The following is a 22,929-nucleotide window of genomic DNA, read 5'->3' on the forward strand; positions in this document are numbered from 1 at the left end:
TTTTGTATCCATCCACTGACTTAATGACTTAATGTTCTCTGAGTTGCTAGGAGTGTTTTTTTGTCTTCATGGTGTAATGTAATTGTGGGACTACTAGCACCAAGTATCTGGACCTCTGTTAGATTAGGTCAGTCATTTTAAAGTGGGTGAATATTAATGTTAACACTGATTTCACTGTACATATTTTTATGTAATTTGCATTACTTTGTAGAAACCCGTTTTCACTTTGACATTAATATGTTTTTTTTTTGCGAACGAAGAAGTTGCGAACTTTTATCTTTTATTGACCATGATGGATTTATGTCAATGAAAGGATGAAACATCCGAGGGGGTGAATACTTTTTATAGGCACTGTAGTTTTTCTTATTGAATCTCCCACAAAGCAGCCACCTACAACACATCAAAGATTGAGCAATTTGCTGTAGTACCTGCTATCTGGGATCTTAGTATAAATCAGGCAAAATATCTCCGTTTAATACTCAGTTTAAAGTGAAAAAAGAAGACTAAGGTTAAACAGAGGTTCAGTGCATTTAATGATGAGAAAGAAAATAGAAGACAGAAAATAACATAATATATAGGTGTTTGACATGCCACCTTGGTACAGTAGACGAATATAAAGTCGGCATATAGTAGTGATGCCCACCATAGATTTGTACACATTGGAACCAGTATCCCACAGTTGCAGTTTATTGTCTACACCATTTTAGAGCCAAGGCCTAAAATAAAGGGTTTGTTGTGTTCACTTTGCTCTACTACCTCCAACCAAATGCTAGCTAGGCTCCCCTCTTGCTACTTAATGAACCACAAAAGGTAAAGGGTATGCGTTGCTAAATGATTTAGCATTTATCTCATAAAGCCGAAGTTCTGGGAGTCTGATTTGTTGTCAGTCTAGGAGCATCCAGCAGTCAACTGTCATTCCCAACTGTCAATCAGTGCCCACAGACCTTCAAAACCTTCTACCCTATAATTTTATTATTGGAGCAATAATCACTATTGATTTGTGAAGTTTAACCACTGCACTCATTAGAGGAGCTAAATTAAATGACTGAGACCTTAATAATAATGGAAATTAATTATTTATTTAGTATTACTAGTTCTGAATGAGACAGGATTTTAAAACATTTCTAAATCTTACAACAATTCAAAAATTGTTGTAACTTATTTTAAGTTCATGAACCCTGTGGAATCACTCAGTAATTAGCACTTGATGGAAACCTGTTGGTCCTGTTGTCTACAACTATTCCTTAAAAACCTTAACTAATTGTTCAGGTGAGATGAATCCTCGATTGGTAACCACTTAATATTGTAGATCGTAATAGATCTTAATTTGATATGAACTCATTTTAAATGATAATGTATGTTTGAGCAGCTATTTAAACAGAGCTAACAGTGGTATAACCACTACAAACACACTCAGACCCTACTGACCATTACAAGAACTGGAGACTAAATCTGTACAGATGGTTGTCTGTTTTGGAGCCTTGCCTTTTATGAACAGCTGAAGTCTGAGGAAATGCTTTTCATTGAATAGGCAAGAAGCTTAAGTCAGCAATATATTTGAAGTTCTATATTCTGTAGATATACACTCACATTTGTCCACATACTACAAAGTACTAACTGGCTTGGATAGCTTGTCACATCTCCTGGAGCCTGGAAAACACACAATGTCTTTTCAAGGTAAACAAAATCCTGCTTTTACTCTGCCTAAAAATAGAACTAATCATGTAGGTTGGCTTATGATTGATGTTTATGTTGAGTGCATACCCACTGTGACTAACAGGCCTCACCTTGAGATCTGAAACATCTTTGTAGCACTTCTCAGACCGGGTATGGTCAGACAGCTGGACATTCCAGAAGCAGGGCAGCTGGTGGACCAGGAATGGGTTCTGCTTGATCACAGCATTAAAGATGTCCTACATACAAATACACAAAACCATCAAATAACTCTAAAATAACTCTAACCAAGTATTTCCTCCTTTATTATCATTTTCTATTTTTGAGATTATTCTGTTCATATAATTTCTCTGCACAAGGGATATGCAGTCATGCTTAGATACACTGCTGATAATATCAAGTAACATTCTCTGCCAGTCAGTAATGTTGCAACATCCTTTAAAATGCAGCAATTTATTGAATAAACAGAGAATGTAACATTATTAGGCATGTGGCTGTAACACGTCATATCTCATAAAGCTATCAATAGGAAAAGAAAGTAGCAATAATAGCATTATTTTTAGCATTAACAATAGTACAAGTTCATGGTAATACATGACCTTAGACTGTGTGTGTGTGTGCGTGTGTGTGTGTGTGTGTGTGTGTGTGCGTGTGTGTGTGTGAGAGAGAATCTCATGATAGAATTATTCATGGTACACAACAACGATGTGAACAGGCATACTTTCAGCATGCTTAGAACAAGTAAGCAAATAAAAGATATATCAAAATACATGTTAAAAACAGGTTACGATTTAAAATTTAAGTTTATGTTCTAAAATGTGCTAAAATTTATAAAAATATAAAACAAACTAAATCTAAAGCACATAAGCATATATTAAATGCAGAACAGGTTCCATTGTAAACACTATTGGGGACATTAAGATTAAGGCAGTTCTATTTTACGGTTTCCACTGTGTGGCAACACTGACTGCTGGAGGTGGCAAATGTTCAATGTGCCAGTAAAAATGAGCAGACAGCAAACCGATATAAACAAGATGAGGTTTTAACATGGGGTTAGAAATTAAGGATGGTGGAAAATGATTACGTGACCATGAGTTGAGCAATTACAGAGGTCCAAGACATCAAGTCCAAGTTTTTACGGCTGAAATATATCATCCATCATATTATACTCTACAAGCAGTGTGCTTCAGTTCAGCCTGGCAGATTTGTTATTTTTGAAAACATTTTGACACAGTACAACATCAACATCCCGTAATTGATTTATTCACCTTAAATAAAAATATAAACTAGCTCATTCTCTCTAGATGTTACTATTGTGAGGGCAGTTTAACAAACCCAACTCTCCCTGTGTCTTGTTAAAGTTTTGTACTCCAGATATTCTAGCTTTAATTCTTAATTTATGTGTAATCACAGTTGTAAAGCCAAATACTGCAAATAGCTTTGAGGCTATGTCCTTTGATTACATCACAGAGCCTTTTTAGACAAAGATCCTTGTGAGATCATGAGACAAGAGTCTCAGTGACAGATTCCAGCGTCCTAATGGGAGACATAAAACCTCTACAGCCACATAATGAACACTGTAATAAAGAGGACTGACAGCCCATTGGAAGAGCTTATACGACAGAAGGCAGATGGAATGCTGAAGTGATTTCCAAAGCCCTGTTCGTTTTCCAAACTGCATACCTTGTAGGATTTTACTTAATGAAGATTTAATTAAAATCTCATAAATGTACCTCTCTAATACGCTCTGAATAGCCCCAAGATAACACATAGACCCTTGACCAAGGTTTCAGTGTCTGACCTTACGATGTTCGATTAGGAATTCCGCACTGGTAGCGATAACACCTGTTTCTGACCTTCAGGATACATGGGGAAGAATAGAAGTAGTACTAATACATATATCACCATTTTTGAGTGGGTATTTTATAAACCACAGTGGCACAAGATGAAACGTTTAGGTGCAACATTTCTTCCGTCCTGTGGCCTAAACCATGATTAGAAGTGCTCATTGTTGCTCTCTTACTCTACCACTTCTCGTCTCTGTAGATAAAATGGCTTCAGTCAACACACACTGACCGTATTGTTTAGTATCACCTCAACTGACACTTACAGCACACTGTATTCAAGGAATTATGTCCACATTGTATTAATATACTGCTCAAAAAGTATTAAAGGAACACTCTGAAAACACATCAGATCTCAATAGAGAAAAAAATGTTTTTGGTTATCTATACTGATATGGACTGGGTACCGTGTTAGAAATAAAAGGATGCCACATTGTTTGAAAATTGTACTTGTATTCATGCCTGACAATGTTGGGGCATGCTCATAATGAGATGACAGATGATGAGGTGCAGCATCCTAAGTAATAATGTAGAATGTAGGATGTGTTGTCAGGCCATGTTCATCAAAATTGTTTATAGTATAGCAGATTGGCATAAAACCTATTCGCACTTTTCAACAGCATAGAATTTGCATATATTCAAAGTGAAAGCATAAATAAAGCTTTGCACTGCCAAATATAGTGGTAAGAGGTTAAACCACTTCCCAGGCCACCTTAGGAAGTGGTTTAAGTAATCAGATTACAATTTGGTGATCAACTTCAACACATTGCCAAAGATGATTTGCCTGTGTGAAATGGCAACTTTTACCTAAAGCTGACAAATGCAGTATGTCTGAGGTGTAAAGACATGTTACCTGGTCTGCCAGAGAGGTGGACAGCATGCTCATTAGCTCCCTCTCTGCAGTCAGCCTCCACATCTGCTCCCATCTGAGCTTCCGTAATCGATCCAGGAGAAGCAAAATCACACCTAGAAAGTGCACACACACACACACACACACATATATATATATATAAAACATGCATGCATGCAGCAGAGATATGGTAGCTTCAGAAAAAATAGATTAGTATCTTGCTGTCTGGTTAAAGTGATAAAATACCATCATGAGGCTCTGACTCATAGTTTTGTGTTTTCTGAGATAAAGGTGTCAATTTGAAGCTTAAAGACAAAGTGACACTGGATGTGTCACCTTATGAGCTTCAGTTTTCTGCTCTGTCCACCAACAAAAAGGGAAAACTAAAACATCTCATCAGTTCCCTGGCTGTTGAAAGAAATCTTCCTGGCTGCTACAAATAAAATCAAGCAGCCAATTTCCAGAGGGAGAGACATGGTGAGTAATTTTTCACATTGGAACAAACAAACCATCTTTCATATCGTGCTGTGCTCCATCTGTTGCTGTGGCCCTTGCCACAAAGCCGCAACCACAGATAAACTGAAGGTTTTCTGTCAAAGCATTGTTTTGTGTACATGCAGCACATACTCCCAACCCCTCCCCCCAGCTGTGTTAGCTCTTGCTGAAATGTGTCTGCTGTAAAATTCACAGAGCTGCTGCAGCAGGACGTGCTGTTTGTTTTGGGTTGTAGTCAATATAAAGATTATCCATGTGCTACAAACAGCACAGAGAATCACGCATCTTCAGAAAGAAAGCCTGCTGCTGAATTTGAAAGAAAAAAAAACAATATATACAGGCAGGGGAAAATAATAACAACGTGTACTGGAAACCAATCACTTGCACGATCAACTGCTGGGAGGCTCTGTGAAATGATGCCCCATACCTTAAAATATTTTTTTCCATACAGCCTTTTAACAAGCCTGGTGGATATCTGCATATTTTATTAATGGCTGTGAAAAATACACTCCATTCTTACACTGAGAGAAACAGCCTCAATCAGCCCCACTACCATGCTTTAAAATGTGAAGACTATCTCAGAGGAAAAGTGAACATAAGTGAACAAAAGAATTAATGCAATCTGGTAGCTGACCAGTGTTGGACATTTTACTGCAGTCAATACTCTGGCACTGCAGTACTTTATTCATTATTATTCATGTAAAACATACTTTACATTACTTCACTTTTGTTACAGGCAGCTCCATCACCAGTGCCTTTAAACAGCTGCTAATCCACACACACACACCAGCATTTGTATTTGAGGACAGTGTATATCACTTTTAAGGCCAGTGTATACAGTACTTGCCATGTTCATGTTCCCAAAATCAAAGTAGACCGTTGTGCAAGCAAGTATTTCCTTGGCCTTACACATGTACAGAAAGAAAGGATCAGAAAGGTCCAAATGAACATGATTCTACTTACTTTACTTAATTAATTATAACCATCACCATTACTGTTTTTTTTTTTTTTTTATTTTATTATTCTAAAAAAAGCACTGGGTGTCTGTGTGTCTCTCTCACAGTGTTGCCAGCCACCTCCCTGAAGAAGCAATCTTTTCTGTAAAAAAGAAAACTCACTTGATTTCAGCAAGAGGTAGGGGCACCATGTGGGAGTCATGAAGAAGATCCAACCCCAATATTACCTGCACTATATACTGGGATAAAGTCCGGGTAATCACTAGGTCGTGTGTCTCAGACATTTGCATTTTGACATGTCTGAAAGATGCTAATGAGAGCCATGAAAGTAAAGCAGAGCAGTCAATGTACAAGCTAAACAATGAGCTGAAAGTCATCATCTGAAACTGCTGAGCAAAGGTGAAAAGATGCACATTCAGGAGATAATTATCTGTAGCTTCGTCACTATGAGCAATGCCTTTCACATTATCACAGTTATTTTAGCATTTCTTTAGTATTCTTTTAATTATCCGTTGGAAGGAAAAAAGGACCACATGCTACAAACCACTGCAAGCACCAAATAAAACATCTTATCTAATATGTATTCAAATGTGTATTTTACCAAGACTGTCTTTTACTTTACAATATGTGACCTGGAACCATTTGGAGGGGAAGAAAATGTGCCCAAATGCCATCATCACAACTAAAGGAGTGGTGCAGAATGTATGGGGTCACAGACAGAGAAAACATACATAGGAAACAACATGTTTCCTGCCTTGGGTGATCCCAGAGGTTATGTTTCTCTTCACCACAAAACTGTCAAAAGACAGATTACCAGAAAATCTGTGACACTAGCTGGACAGCAGATTCAATAACGTACTATGCAATGTTATGGTTGTCACTACAAACGTACATGAACTATATGTATATATGCATATACAACACTGTGTTGTACTCTCTTACAGAGCAGCACAAACTGGCCACAACAGAAAGGAGGGAAAGACCCTAGATCAGAACTAAGCAAAAGGACAAACGCATGCGGGTGTCTAGTTTCAAGAGGATCTAGAAGGCAGAATATTTTCTGGAACCTAACTAACATCCTGATGTGCTTTTGTATTTTGCAGCTCTTTACACAAAACAGTCAAAAATCAAGAGTTTTGCATATAGATTTTCATAGGATAATGAATTAAAGAAATGCCTACTAAAACAAACACAGACTGCTAATCTCTGTAGAATAAGTGTGTAATATACAATAAATGTAGGAACAGTTTTAGATGTGACCCAGCTAACATGTCATTGTGAACTTACCAGTGTTGAACCCTCTTCCCAGAGCTGGCCAGGGCCGATGGTTCTTCCACAGGTTCCCCAGGTACCAGTCACTCTGGTTCTCCACCAGACCCAGGACCTGCTGACCTGAACACAGAAAACACATCATCATTATTATTTCATTATTGACTTTTTTATCTAAAGATTCTCACAAAGATAAACTTTTAAATTTTCTCTCAGAGAACATAATATGTGATGGGGGAAGTTATATAGTTAAATTATAGAGTATATTTTCTTCTTTTGCTGTTCTGTCTACTCTAACATCTGATACTTTAAAATGGCATCAAAATCATGTAATCAAGTATATAACAATAGATAGTTTTGTATGTGCATGTTTATTATGTTCATAAGTACTATATATAAGTGCATAGATAGTGTATAGATAAGTGTTCATAAGATGGATTGCCTGAGGGAAGAAGCTCTCTGCGCATGGATCTCTAGCCTCAACCAGACGGCAAACAGTTCAAAAGGTAGTGGACTGGATGTGAGGGGTCTAGAGTGATTTTTTTAGCCCTTTTGTTGACTCTGGATAAGTACAGTTTTTTGAGAGTAGGGAGGGTTGTACCAAGGATTCCCTTAGCAGTCTGGACTATCCAATGTAGTCTTCTCAGGTTAGAGTGCTATCTATAATGGTGAATGTGGGGAGAGCATGGGGGTTTCTCCTGAAGTCCACAATCATCTCTATTGTTTTGAGTGTATTAAAGTTCAGGTTGGTAAGACTGCACTTGACAGTCAGCTCTTTAGCCTCCTGTCTCTAAGCAGATTTCTCACCATCCTAAATGAGGTCGAGGAGAGTGGTGTCATCTGCAAACTTTAGGAGCTTGACAGAGGGGTCCTTTGAAGTGCAGTCGTTGGTGGAGATTGAGAAGAGCAGTGGGGAAAGAACACGTCCCTGAGGAGCTGATTATACAGGTGCTGGATGTAAATTTCCCTAGTCTCACTAGCTGCTGTCTGACTGTCAGAAAGTTGTTGATCCACTGACAGATGGAGATGGACACAGAGAGTTAATCTGGGCAGGATGAGGTTTCGGTTGATAGTGTTGCTGGAGTCCACAAAAATTCAATTAAATTCAATTCAGTTTTATTTGTATCGCGTCAATTCACAACAGAAGTTATCTCAGGGTACTTTATAGTGCAAGGTTTAGGACCTTACAGAGAATAATTAGACAAAAAATGATAACCCAACAATCCCATTTGAGCAAGCTTTAACAACAGTGGAGGGGAAAAACTCCCTTTAGAGGAAGAAACCTCGAGCAGAACAAGGCTCATAATGGGCGGCCCTCTGCCTCGACCGGTTGGGGTGAGTGGAAAGAGAGATAAGAACAGCAGGTAACAAAGACAACAACAAGCAGCAAGAACATTGGGCAGGTCAACTGGATTCTGGAGATGTACAGCTCCAGGCCAAGCATACCTGCAGAAAAGTACAAAGAGAGGGAGACAGGGAGGAGGAAACACAACTACAGTATCAAGTATTGTTCAGAGTGAAGCATCAGCACTATTAACAAGATAGTCCCAGTAACGTTGATATAACTGCCCTCCTCTGTGTTGGTACATAGCTCTGAATTAAAAGATGGAATAAGTCCCTTAAATTTGTTGACAGCATTTTCACATAAACATCTACTGTAGTGAATCTTATCTGTAGATGTAATAAAGTTTGGTACTGTAAATTCAAATGCAATTAAAAAATGGTCAGTTAAAAGAGGGTTTTGGGGAAAAACTATTAAATGATCGATTTCCACACCGTATGTCAGAATAGGATCAAGGGTGTGATTAAAACAGTGAGTGGGTTTATTTACATTTTGGGTAAAACCAATGGAGTCTAATAGTGAATTAAATGCAGTGTTGAGGCAGTTATCATCAACATCTACATGGACATTAAAGTCTTCCACTATAATGACTTTATCTGCACTAAGAACTGAAACAGAAAGAAAGTCTGAGAATTCAGTTAAAAACTCAGAGTACGGGACAGGAGGACAATACACAATAACAAACAAGACTGGTTTTTGATTTTTACAGTTAGGATCAGAGAGGCTAAGAGTGAGGCTCTCAAATGAATTCAAACTATGTTTAGGTCTGGGGTTGATTAATAAACTTGAGTGGAAGATTGCTGCTACTCCTCCACCCCAACCTGTGCTTGTAGGAATTTGATCATTCACTAACAGGGATTTAGACGAGAGAGATCTGATATTTAACAGTCCATATTTGATTGTTTTCTTTTTATTTTGTTCTGAGAGGAGTCGTCTTTATTTGTATTAGGTTCTTATGAATCACTCCTCTTGTGTTGGTTCTTGATATAAATAATTTAGGTGGTCGGGGAGCAGACACCGTCTCTATGGGGTTATGGTAGTTTTTGGGAGGTGATGGCTGTAAGGAAGCTGCAGAGAGGTGTCTAAGAGTGTGTCCTGGGCTCCACTCCACATGTCAGGGTTTAGGTCATCTAATAAACTCTGCCATATTTCTAGAGATTTGAGACGCACCATCTAAAATGGGATGGATGCCGTCTCTTCTAATCAGCCCAGGTTTTCTCCAAAACGTTTTCCAATTGTCTATGTAGCCCACGTTGTATGCGTATTGTACGTTGTATACCATTTAGACAGCCAGCGGTTAAATGACGTCATGTGGCTTAAAATGTCGTCACTGGTCAGATTGGAAAGGGGCCCAGAGAAAACTACGGAGTCCAACATCGTTTTAGCAAAGTTACACACCGATTCAACGTTAATTTTGGTGACTTCCGATTGGCGTAATCGGGCGTAATTAACTCCTGTGTAAATAATAATTTTACTGTATTTACGTTTATCCTCACACAGGAGTTTCAAATAGGACTCGACCTCGCCCGCTCTGGCCCTGGGAATACACTTGACTATGGCCGCTGGAGTCTCTGACTTCACATTTCTCACTATAGAGCTGCCAATGACCAGAGTGGGTTTCTCAGCAGGTGTGTTGCTGTTTGGGGAAAATCGGTTAAAAACGTGAACCTGGTCGTGGTGAACCTTGGGCAAGTGTCTAGGCTTATGCTTCCTACAAACCGTAACCCAGGCGGCCTGACTTCCCGGCTGCTCGGTACCTGCCAGGGGACACCTAACGGGAGCTAGGCTGGCTTATTTTCCATGGTGCGGAGCCGAGTCTCCAAATCACTCAGCCTTGCCTCCAATGCTGAAAATAAACTACATTTATCACAAATCCTATTCTCACTAAAGGAGGGTGAGGTGAAACTCAACACATGACAAACCGAGCAAGAAAGAGCAGGAGAAGAAGAGGGAGAAGAAGAAGAGGTAGAAGCAGCCATGGCTAACAAGAGTAGAGCTATAAGACCTCACAACACAAGAAAACAAGAGTATTGAGTATTATGAACGGTCCTTAAGCAACACACGCCAGTAGTGCTGTTCACTAAAACTATTAATTTAATTTTAAGTTGGTTAAAGTTATCAGAACAAACACAGAGCAACTGTGTGTGCAATAGCGAGTCAGCGTCGACAACAGGAAGTGATACGATATGCCTACCGTAGGAGGAGCAGCAGGTCAGCCAATCATTCACCAATCAAAGGATCTTTAAGTCCCTCGTCTGTTGAGATGTTGCAGAACATAATGCAGTCCCAGATTGACTGCATCATCCACAGACCATTTTGCTCTAACTAACGAACTAGCAACAAACTAACAAGGATCCAGCAAGGGTGCAGTAATGTCCTTCAGGTGGGCAGCAGTTTTTCAATGACTTCATGACCACAGACTTTAGAGCCACAGGCCTGTAGTCATGGCTTGACGGAGTTGTCCGAGTTTTGCAGTGAACCATGGTTTGTCGTTGTAAGTGAGTCCTGGTAGGAATGCACATACATTCTCAGAAACTGATATTAGACGTTACAGATTCCGTGACCTTGTCCAGATCATTTACACTCCAATTAGTGAGGTCGAAACAGGCTTGTAAATCCTTTTGCCAGTCTGTGATCTGATGATGTTATAATCATGAACAGCACATCCTCTTTAACACAGTTACATCTGTACACCACCTTCCATCATATCCCGTAACCACCGGATTTCCCGTTGATTCTGCGCTGCGGTCTGCTTTAAACAGCTGAAAGCCCAGCAGAAGTAGCTCGCTGTCAAACAGATTTTTCCGTGAAACACAGAGCAGCAGATTGTGTAAAATCCTTGTTACTTGATGAGCGCAGGAGAAGTTTGTTAGGTAGAGAGCGGAGATTCGCCAGGTGAATGCCTGACAGCACCATTCTAAATCCGCGCTGTCTAAGCTTCACCAGCGCGCCGATTCGCTGTCTGTGCGTGCTAAAGCGTTTGATCAGTGCCGCTGCTCCGCCAATAGTCGAAAACAGGTGAAATATTGGGTGTGTACTGCCGAATGTCCATCAATTCGTCTTTGGTGAAAATAATTGTAGGAATATATAGCTAAAGACAGGACAAACTAACAAAAACAACTGGGGAGCACGCCATGTCGACATATTTGCAACTTGTCATTCACATTAATTGCAAACATATGATCTGCTTGCCAAACTGCAAACCTGCAAAACTGTATTTATGATTGCAGTTTACTTGTAGCCTATGGAAACATAATTGATAGGTGTTCTGATACCTGCTGATAAGAGCCAACAATAAAACCACAACACCTTGTTGTGTTGTCTAATTGGTGTAATCACTCACTTTAAAACTCCCCCAGTCTGAAGTTGTTTGTAAGTAGGTCTCACCAACCTGTCTTAATATCAGAGAGTATAGAAGTTTGACCATTTTAAGACCAAATCCTGTATTCATGCCTAAGTAAGAACTTTCTCTTTTAAATCTAGTGTGTTTACATTAGAGGGGGTTCTCTACTCCTTGCAGAAAACAAAATCAAATTGCCATTTCTGTCTATGGGACAAGTTTGAGTTTTGCTTAAATCACTTGGTGTTGAATGTGTTCAATGTCCGGCAGACCACTGTCATGAACAGGTTCATGTGTTTGCTGCAGACAGTTTGTAACGATTGCCTGTTTCTGTAATGCCAACAGAAGTTTTATTGTGCAATATATATTTGTATAAAATTCGATCTGCCAAAATGACTAGTGGAAGTGACTGTGTTACATGCCATTGCTAAAATTCACCTGCATTTGGAAAGTTGCTACATGTTACTATCAGGCCTTATCATGACTAACATCTGTGTATATAGAATTGAGTCCTTACTGTACAACATTGGCACTACACTGATCACAAAATATATAAATAGAAACTTGTGTTTTTACAGTCCTAATTCATAATTATGCTAATAATAATTCCTACAAATAAACTAACTATATGATTTATAATCATTTTATAGCATTGTATACCTGCATTGTATAACTTAACATGTGAGGAGACAGACTTGCAAGACAGGTCAAATTAGAATAAAAACCAATCTCTTGAAAAGTAAGGGGCTGGTTATCCTATCTGACAGTTTGCAGTAGATTTAAATATGCAGTTAATAAAAGCACAATTTGTTACCACTGGCTTTATCTGGACATAAGATGATATCTTGTCATGATCTCCTGATAACTGGCTGTCTCTGGCTTCCTATCCATTTGATAAATAGAGGACGGAGAGGTCAACTACTTAAAGATAGCAAGCAGAAACATAATCCCCACAAAAATTGGAGTCTATAAGTGAGTAAACAACATGCTAAGAGAGAACTTTAAGGAAGGCATGGTCGGGGAGATGGGTATTAGGGAGGAGATAGAAGCCTGGAGAGTGGGATTGGGTGTAAAAGTGGCAGCTTTAATGAAAGCTGTAAGGAAGATTAATGAGAGCCTATTGGAGCAGGCAGCAGAGAGCAGGCAACCCCTTTGAAAGACTGCAAAACAAAGAACACAGATCTGGTAAGAACTTGACAAGGCAGCAAAACAATTACAAGTCAAAAGCAAAACACTTTTTTTTTTTTTTTTTTTTTAAATGGGACTTCATAATAATAATTGATTTACTTTGGCTTCATAAAAAAAAGTGCCTAGAGTAACTTCATTTCACTGTCAACAGTGATGCTGACAAAATTATCATGCACACCCCTTCTCTTTCTAATTTACTTCATATTTTTAATAAAGGTTTCTCTTTTTATTGCAATTATCCGACACACTTGTGTAATTATCATTAATGCAATTTTTTTCATGTTGGAATTCCCTGACAAAGCCCACTATTGTATTTAGCACCATTTAGCAACACTATTTAGAATCACATGCAGTATTACACTTCTCAAACTATTTGTCTGTTTTACATCTTTAGCCACTGCTTACGTTTTGCGAAAAATTGTGGACATAACAGCACTACCATAACAAAATAGATGGTTTAACAAACATGAGCAGTCAGACAATCACAAAGTTTGGAAACAACAGTTTATCCAGTCAACATTGTTTCCTAAAATACTCACTTTTTAAGGTTGTACTTAGGCAGTTACATGGTTAAGGTTAGGAAAGAACTGTGTTTTGGCTTAGAGAAAACATGAACAGTCACTACATACACTCTACATACTTCTAACCTTAACCAATGTGACAACATCTTGTCAAAATTTGAACCCTACTTGGGCTCTGGAGTCAAACTCTGGTCTGCGGATGTGATCACTGTGCTGTAAAGGGGAGTGATGTTTCGACTGAATTGAAAGATTTGCTCGCTATGAAGGCAGTACATAGTGATAGATGTAGTAATACAGTATACTTTCCAGTATACTTGTTAAGTGGTAATGCTGTTTTTTTTCTGGTAAACAAATCATTAAAAACTGATAAACTGGACTGTTAAGTGGATTGTTGTTCCTGGACTGCATTACACTGGCAAAAAGACCTGTCCTGCCCATAAAGCTGCCAGCAGACAGGAACACATAAACTGTGCATATCACAACAGTAATGATGGGAAAATGTTTATTATCATATGAAGGAAAGCTGTCTGTTAGCTCAGAGTTCAAATAGTTTTTTTTTTTTTTTTAGATTTTTACCTTGATGGGGCAGGAATTTAATGTTAATTAAGGTAAGACGCTCACACTGTCAAACTGTTACTGTATGTTTAAGGCTGTTTAATGAATGTCGTTACTGCTAAGTTCTGTATTTGACATGTTTAGAGTTAATAGTCCTGGAAAACAGCTGAGGGGAGCAGATGGATTTTGGTGGAAAATCTATATCATTGTTAAGTATACATTCCAATTAGGAATATTCCAGGGGGGAAAAAACTAGAGTAGCATTTTTGTGATTTTTGTGATTGAAGCTGAAGGCTGCATTCACTTCAATTCCATTTTTCAATTCAATTTTATTTGTATTTCTTCTCTGATAGTTATAATTTTATTTATAAAGAAGTAAGTACAGTACGTTATAAGTAATTCCTGCTGAGAGTTAAGGGGATACTAGCTCAACAGAGCTATGACTACTTGTAAGTGTCAGGATTCAGGCCTCATACCTGCCTGTTTAGACGTTTTTGTCTCCCCCTTCTGTTTGTTTTCTCCCTTCCTGCACCTCCACCTCCACTCAACCCATGGACTCTTAATTGACTGATTCATTTCACCTGTGTTCCCCTTTTTGTTTTATAAGCTTCCCTCAGTCCTTTGTTCTCTGCTGGTTCGTCACGTTGTGTTGTGTGTCATGTTGCATAGTGTCCTCAGCAACTCTGGTTCGTCCGTCATCTTCCTCGTTTGTTTGTTGGACTGTTTCCCCACATGTGAGTTTTGTTTGCCTGCGACTGCAGTGATTTTCTGTTGTCACTTTGTATTTTTGGTTTTGGCGTTTGCTCCTGTGTTGCCTTGCCCTCGACAGTAGTTTTCTTTTGTTACTTTTGTATTTTTTTTGTCTGTCGGTTTTGTGCTGTGTAGTCCTGTGTTAAGTTAGTTAAGTTATTTGTGTGTTTAGTTGTTTTATATTTCTTTACCTGCATTCCTGCGTTGTTTTAGGTTGCTACTTGGTCTGTCGGTTCCTGGTTTTTGTTAGTTCTAATCCACCGTGGTTTTGGGTCTTTTTGTGTTGATACTTTGTTAGTGTTTGTTTGGTTTCCCTGTGTCCCTGCCTTTTGTTGTTAATAAATAGTTCCTTTTGTACGTACCTGTTTACTCCGTGTCAGTCCGTTCCCTCACAGTAAGCCTGGCTACATTGTTGAAAAAAGCCTGGGGTTGTTCTAATTTGCCTCTATTAATGATGAATAATATGTGGTTCTAACTTTACGGAGGGCTTTTTAAAAAATATAATATTAAACTGCTAGGCAAGATTAATCTCAATGGACTGCCACCTCTCTTCTAGCTTACGTGAATCTTGCTTTGAGCTACGGATTTGTGAATTGTACCTATCGACGATGATTGATTTAAAATATGTCAATAAAATGATTAAACATCCAAGGAGGTGAATACCATTTATAGGCACTGCATTTGAGTTTTTCCTGTTGTGGTTGTGCTCACTGTTAATGTTATGGTTGTTTACTCAGTGTTGGTTAACCACACTGGTTTGGTGAAAATGTCACTAACAATAAATAGATCGGTTTGAGCAAACTTAAAATAAAACTCAATTTATTTTCCCTTTAAATTACTGTATGACCACTTGGGCACTGATACAGTTTTACAAAACATGCGAGCCAGAAGTAGTTTATTCCCACACAGCATTTATCATTTGCTAGATATGTTAAAGTTAACAAGATAGAAAAACTGCATCTCCAGCTCAAAATTAGCTTGACAAGACCAAAGAGTGGGATAAAAAAACTAGAACGAGCTGAGGGAAGCTCAAATGCTCCAAAGAGTTGAGGAGAAGTTCAAAATCTCTATGCATTTGTCATTAAAAGGAGATAACAGAAAAAATACTGATTGGTACAAAACTAAGCAGCCTATAAACCACCACTTTTCAACCAGCAAATGAACAGGTAAAAGGATTAATTATAATGATAATGACATACTTTATTGATCCCCTTGGGGAAATTGTTGTTTGGACAGTGGATAAAGGTGCTACTGTGGGGTGTTGGTGTGTTGTCAAAGGAAACCTCGACACACCACTGACCCTGGGGTTTATAGACGACTGCTCTACCAACTGAGCTACATGTTGACCAATAATAAAACAATTCAAGACTCAACAATGTGTTCTTTTGAAATCCCCAAAGTGCTACAATAACTTTGACACCTCTGTGCCAGACTTACAAAAATCTGCTTTAAATCCAAACATCCACAAAGAGAAAATGTGACCAACTGACCATGAAGCCCTAACCACTGGCACTGTCTATAAAAGAGTGAGTTTCCAAGGCTTTTTGGTGACAGTCAAGAAAAAAGACTCAAAATTGATAAAGCTCTGTTTCTCTGTTTCAGCAAGAGAAATTTTAGAATTTATTAGGAAAATATTCCATCAAAACAAGGTAATTCTTTAACACTGTTCTATTCAAACAAAGCCACTGCATCAGCTTTTTATTTTCCTTCAAAACAGATTAATTCACATTATGTTTTGGAGTTGCTACTGATTCTGTAATTTACTCGCTGGCTATCTGGCCTATGGGCCTCTAAAGGATTAAAGTCAATAAATGCCATTTAGTAATTACAGCCTAGGTAGAAGGTATCACAAAACTGGGCATATGGGTGCATGTCTCACTAGGCAAAGTCCCCACAAAGCAAACCTCAGGCCATCCACAATCTATTTCCCAGCATGCAGGCAGCTAATAGGGTAGTTTTTAAATTAGCTGTGGAGAGGTACCAGGACATCAGTGGGAGTTTTGAGTGCTGAGTCAGTGGTGCTGATACAAGTACAGATGAATGCCAAGGTCAGCAGGCACAACACTCCTCACTCCAGCAGCTCATCATCCTACTGCACCTCCCAGGGAGCTTTATTTAACAGCCTTATCGGGAGAGATGTTAAACAAATCATACCTGAGAAAGTGTTTTGTAATGACATTTTGTTCCTGTGGAGGTTGTTTTTTCCCCAAGTTGGTGGAAATATGTTGTGATAATATGAACTGAAATTCATGAGTCCAAATAAAATGTGATTAACAAATTAACTAATTATATTATTAATGTTGTTAACTTTACATAGCGTGATATGTTGTACATGTAATATTGATCTAAATCTTAGATACCAGTGTTGCATTATGAGCATTAAACTGCAGCCTTGTGAAGCATGAAGAGAACCCAAGGAGATGAGGTTCACACAAATTAGTTACAAGTGAAGGCCTCAGTCATCTAAGTCCCAAGTCACAGAGAGACTTTGCCACTCAGGAACAACTGCAATTCCCAGGTATTAAGCTTCTGTAGGCTTGTTAACCTTTTTAAACTTTGAAAGCCTAAACGCACTTAACTGATTTTGGATATTCAATTCAATTCAATTAAATTTTATTTGTATAGCGCCAAATCACAAGAGAAGTCATCTTAAGGCACTTTACAGTGTAAGGTTTAAGACTTTACACAGTACAATTGTTTTAAAAATTATAAAGGAAACCCAACAATCACATATGAGTTAGTTGTGACAACTGGTCTAGTTAGTCTGAGTCTGTTCAAGTCTGAATCTGGTGGAGGTTTCTTCCTCTAAAGGGAGTTTTTCCTATCCACTGTTGCTTAAAGCTTGCTCAAATGGGATTGTTGGGTTTTCTATTTATTCTATCATTTTTATACAATTATACTCTGCAAGGTCTTAAACCTTACACTGTAAAGTGCCTTGAGATGACTTCTGTTGTGGTTTGGAGCTATAGAAATAAAGCAAAATTGAATTGAATTGCCATTATTATTTTATTTTGCTTATTGCACCTGGTGCGTCACCAGGTTATATGTTTGGAGCTTGCTGAGCTTCACAGAACTAGAGAGCTTAAATAAACCACTTGGTAAAATAAGAGGCTAGTTAAGTGAGCTTGTATGACGACGCAAGTAACTGTCTCTATCACAGCACCCCTTAACAATAAGAAATCAGCTACAAAGCCTTAGTATCCCAAGGAAAGAAATAGGAAAGAAAGAAAGAAATAGTTTCTCAATGCTTACAAAACTGCAATACACTTTAGTGTTCCTGAGTCAAGGAAGGGTGGTTAGGAGGTTGCACTGCTAAACCATCATCTGCCATTAGCTTTGTTGATGACAAACGTCAAGGGATTTAGGTAAGGCATGATGTCACTTTGTGGTGTATGATGTTATCATAGTAACACGCTTGTGTCATTCAGAACAGATAGCATTTAGCGTATTAACTACAGTAGCAGGACAGGTTTCAATTTGGTTCCCTGCATACGTCCTATGTGCATTATTGTCCTTTTGAGAATGTCCAGAAGCATCACAATATTTATGCCCTGGAATATTCTCCCTGCTGATTTGGATAATATGGAGAGTCACCCTGGATAAAAGGGGAGTATACCTGCCTTTTAACATCCTCAAAATGTAAGGATTAAGTACAGAAGGCAGCTGCTGAGAACATTTACATAATTCAACAACTCTTAAAGCTCAGCTGATCCTCTGGAGACAACCTAAAAAGCTAACTCTCACCTGCACAGCCTCCACGTCATCAATCACACAATTCCCCATATCCTTCCCTTTGATCTTCTTTGCTATCTTTGCAGCTCACACGCTTTCACCTTATGTATGTATGGTTTGTTTGCCCACCGCTATCAAAGTGTACCACTAAGGCTTGAGCTATCCTTGCTGTTAACTACGTAGTGACACACACACACCATAGCGTAGCCTGCATTAATTTGGTGCATCAATTGTGCACATCATCAGAATTAAACACTACGTACAGACAAAATGAAATACCACTATGGGGCAGTATCAAATGAACTAAGCAACAGCTTTGATTCACACAAAAATTATAGTTAGTGTTGAAAAAACATCTAGTTATTTTTCATAACTACCTGCATCTACAGTACATACCTGCCAGTTATGCCATCCCCGTCATTTTCTCAGTTGTTATCTTAACTTTCTGTCATCATGGCTTCTCTTCACAAGGAAATAAATCTGTTGGTCAAGGTTCATTAAACTCTAGCCTGCATCATTTTAGGTCCTCCAGACATACACAAAACACACAAAGGACTATAATCACATGTATACAGCCTAAGCCATTTAAAGAGTATCTCCAGGACATCCGTCTGAACAGGGTGAGAGTCACCCAAATGGGGCTAAGAGCAGGGCAGCATGGCTTATATCATGAACAATGTTTAAATTAATGCTTAAATTAAAGCACAACTTGTCATGAACATTAGCACCCATTGTTCTTAAATGCATTAACAAACTGCTCTGCAAATGATCGGCAAATTAGCAAGCTAAGTAAGCATGGGCAATTGGCAGAAAAGTTTATGCTGTAGTGTTCATTCAAATGACTCCACAGTGAGCACAGACATTTATTTCATATCAACGTGATAAGTTTGTTTTTATGATTTGTATAACCACTTCAGGTGGTTAAACACCTGTAGCTCCATCTCATTAAAGTGGCCATATTATGTTTAATTTAGGGTTTAGATTTTATTCCCATGCCATATCCCCTATTATAGCCAATGTTGGTGCATAAATGGTTCATGCATAGAGATATTTCTGTGACCACCTAGCCTAGTAATACAATGAAGCTTAGGAAACACAGAAGCTTGAAAAAGTTTGGAAGATGTTTGAACACTCTACTTTCTTCTACTCTACTCTTGAAATCTCTACCTGCCAATTCGGCAAGATGCAAGTGCATCAACATCTGGGGTTAGGATCTGAGCCTCCAAATGGATCCAGCTCCATTTAGAGGTTGGTTGGTGCGGTTTCCACGTCAACTGCAAACCGATTACTGAGCAGTTCAAATCTGCATTTCTGGGCTTCAAAGTCGGCAAATCGCCAGGTAAACTCGAGTTTTTTTTAACTAACTGTGCACCTATGCTCTTTTATTTGGCCATTTTTGGGGAGGGGTGCATTACTGTAAGTCTGTCCAATGTGACTGGTTGTATGGAAAGATTGTCAACATACAAGGAGGGGGAGCTTACTGGTCTCGACTAATGCGCCAACAAAACATTCTTTGAGATTTGTAGTATTAGCGGTGTGTGAGCTATATACTGGGGGCCTAGCTCTACTTTACATTTGATATGATCTCGTGGGCCAAATATAATTACACCCCGGGCCAGATTTAGTACCACAGTAGCTGTAGATGTAAATTGTAAAATCTTGCCCCAACAAAAAAAGGAGATTTCAACAAATTCAGTTAAAACTTGAAAGATAGATTAAGGAGAAATTCTTTTTTTTTTTTTTCAAATCTTAACATAAACGCCAATCAGAATAAATTGACCTTCAGGTTCTCTCTTTAATGTCCGAGACTCTTTTCAGTTGAAGTTTGAATATTTTGTTTTCTAATTTTGTCACTTTCATCATGCACTTTAAAGTAGTTTTTTAAAGTGTTGCTTGAGTTTTGACATTGCTAGTTAAACCTTGACAAGAATGTTCTGTGGAATACATCCTCAGTTCAAACTGTGCAGGGGCACTGACAGATTATTTAGCATGTGGTGAGGTTCAGAACTATATCTGACCACTCTCAAATGAGTTTGGCCGCCAGGGAAAGACATCTGTGAATCAAGAGATCCTCTTTTCAAAAGCCTTGGGCCTGAGGGTGCAGGATGTCAGAAAGGTTAGAATCCTAGTGTCAGTGTATAGAGCTTGTTCCAGCTCAGCAGCTCTGTGGAAAGACTTTATCACACCAATGATGGGCAATTATTGCTTAGGTCACTCAAAATTATATCAAGTCCCTTTCTTGCTGATAAGTTTCGGTTTTCCCTAGTCCTCCTATAACACTTCTCTTTCTGCCTCCATGTCCGGTATCTCCCATATCACCTCAGAAAACTGGGGGTAAATGGTAGGATAGAAAAGATGCAAGAGTGAAAGAAGAAGCTGTATGACAGCTGGTAAAATGGCTTCTTAGTCATTACTCAGAACAAAATAACAAGACAACAATCAAATGTGGACTTTTAAATATCAGATCTCTCTCGTCTAAATCCCTGTTAGTAAATGATTTGATAATTGACCATCAAATAGACTTATTCTGTCTAACTGAAACCTGGCTGCAGTAGGATGAATATGTCTCTCTGAATGAGTCGACCCCCTCAAGTCATGTTAATTATCATGTTCCTAGAAACACAGGTCGGGGTGGAGGAGTAGCAGCAATCTTCCACTCAAGTTTATTAATCAACCCCAGACCTAAACATAGTTTGAATTCATTTGAGAGCCTCACTCTTCAAATCAAATCAAAAACCAGTCTTGTTTGTTATTGTGTACCGTCCTCCTGTCGCTTACTCTGAGTTTTTAACTGAATTCTCAGACTTTCTATCTGATTTAGTTCTTAGTGCAGATAAAGTCATTATAGTGGGTGACTTTAATATCCATGTAGATGTTGATGATAACTCAACACTGCATTTAATTCACTATTAGACTCCATTGGTTTTACCCAAAATGTAAATAAACCCACTCACTGTTTTAATCATACCCTTGATCTAATCCTGACATACGGTGTGGAAGTTGATCAGTTAATAGTTTTTCCCCAAAACCCTCTTTTATCTGACCATTTCTTAATTACATTTGAATTTACAGTACCAGACTTTACTAACCTACAGATAAGATTCTCTACAGTAGATGTTTATGTGAAAATGCTGCTGACAAATTTAAGGAACTGATTCCATCTTTTATTTCAGAGCCATGTACCAACACAGAGGAAGGCAGTTATTTCAATGTTACTCCAGCACAAGTGGACTATCTTGTTAATAGTACTGGTGCTTCACTTGGAACAATACTTGATACTGTTGCTCCTCTGAAAAAGAAACTAGTGAGTCAGAGGAAGTTAACTCCATGGTACAATTCACAAATACGTAGCTTAAAGCAGAAATCACATAAGTTGGAAAAGAGGTGGCGTTCCACCAATTTAGATGAATATTGCCTAGCCTGGAAAGATAGTTTAATAATATATAAAAAAGCCCTGCGTAAAGCTAGAACTTCATATTACTCCTCATTAATAGAGGCAAATAAGAACAACCCTAGGTTTCTTTTCAGCACTGTAGCCAGGCTGACAAAGAGTCATAGCTCGGTTGACCCTAGCATTCCCTCAACTCTCAGCAGCAATGACTTCATGAATTTCTTTACAAATAAAATCATAACTATTAGAGAAAAAATTGATCAGATCATCCCTGCATATAGCATGGACTGCACAACAACTCTCGATCCACGCTCGTACTTAGACTGCTTCCTCCCCGTAGATCATTCTGAATTAATTTCAGTAATTAATTCCTCTAAACCATCAACATGTCTCTTAGATCCCATCCCGACTAGACTCCTCAAGGATGTCTTACCTTTGATCAGCACGTCCATATTAGATCAGATCAATCTGTCTTTACAAATAGGCTACGTACCACAGGCTTTTAAGGTTGCTGTAGTCAAGCCCCTACTCAAAAAGCCTACTCTGGACTCAGGGGTCTTAGCGAATTATAGACCAATATCCAATCTGCCCTTTATCTCTAAAATCCTTGAAAAGATAGTTTCTAAGCAATTGTACGACCTGCGTAGCAATAACTTGTATGAAGATTTCCAGCCAGGATTTAGAGTACATCATAGTACAGAAACAGCACTGGTAAAGGTTACTAATGATCTTCTATTGGCATCAGACAATGGACTACTCTCTATACTCGTCATGTTAGATCTTAGTGCTGCATTCGACACTATAGATCACAACATTTTATTACACAGACTGGAACATGTCATTGGAATCAAAGGAACAGCACTAGAGTGGTTTAAATCGTATCTATCGGATAGATTTCAGTTTGAACACGTTAATGATGAGTCTTCCATGCACAATCAAGTCAGCTATGGAGTTCCACAGGGATCTGTGCTTGGACCGATTCTTTTCACTTTATATATGTCCCCTTTAGGCAATATTATTAG

The 22,929-nt window shown here is 38.5% G+C and overlaps 1 protein-coding gene across 1 annotated transcript in view; it reads right to left on the reverse strand.

The window, feature by feature from the left end:
• The window catches only part of large1 (LARGE xylosyl- and glucuronyltransferase 1), a 75,948-nt gene that overhangs the window by 19,292 nt on the left and 33,727 nt on the right, over positions 1–22,929 (reverse strand). The window contains exons 7-9 of the mRNA XM_026363538.1: positions 7,107–7,211; positions 4,372–4,484; positions 1,788–1,913 (exon numbers count right to left, since the gene is read on the reverse strand). Of these exons, the coding sequence (XP_026219323.1) occupies positions 1,788–1,913; positions 4,372–4,484; positions 7,107–7,211 (344 nt within the window). The remainder of the gene's footprint in view (positions 1–1,787; positions 1,914–4,371; positions 4,485–7,106; positions 7,212–22,929) is intronic.

The sequence above is a fragment of the Anabas testudineus genome, chromosome 23 (assembly GCF_900324465.2).
Source record: "Anabas testudineus chromosome 23, fAnaTes1.2, whole genome shotgun sequence".
NCBI lineage: Eukaryota > Metazoa > Chordata > Actinopteri > Anabantiformes > Anabantidae > Anabas > Anabas testudineus.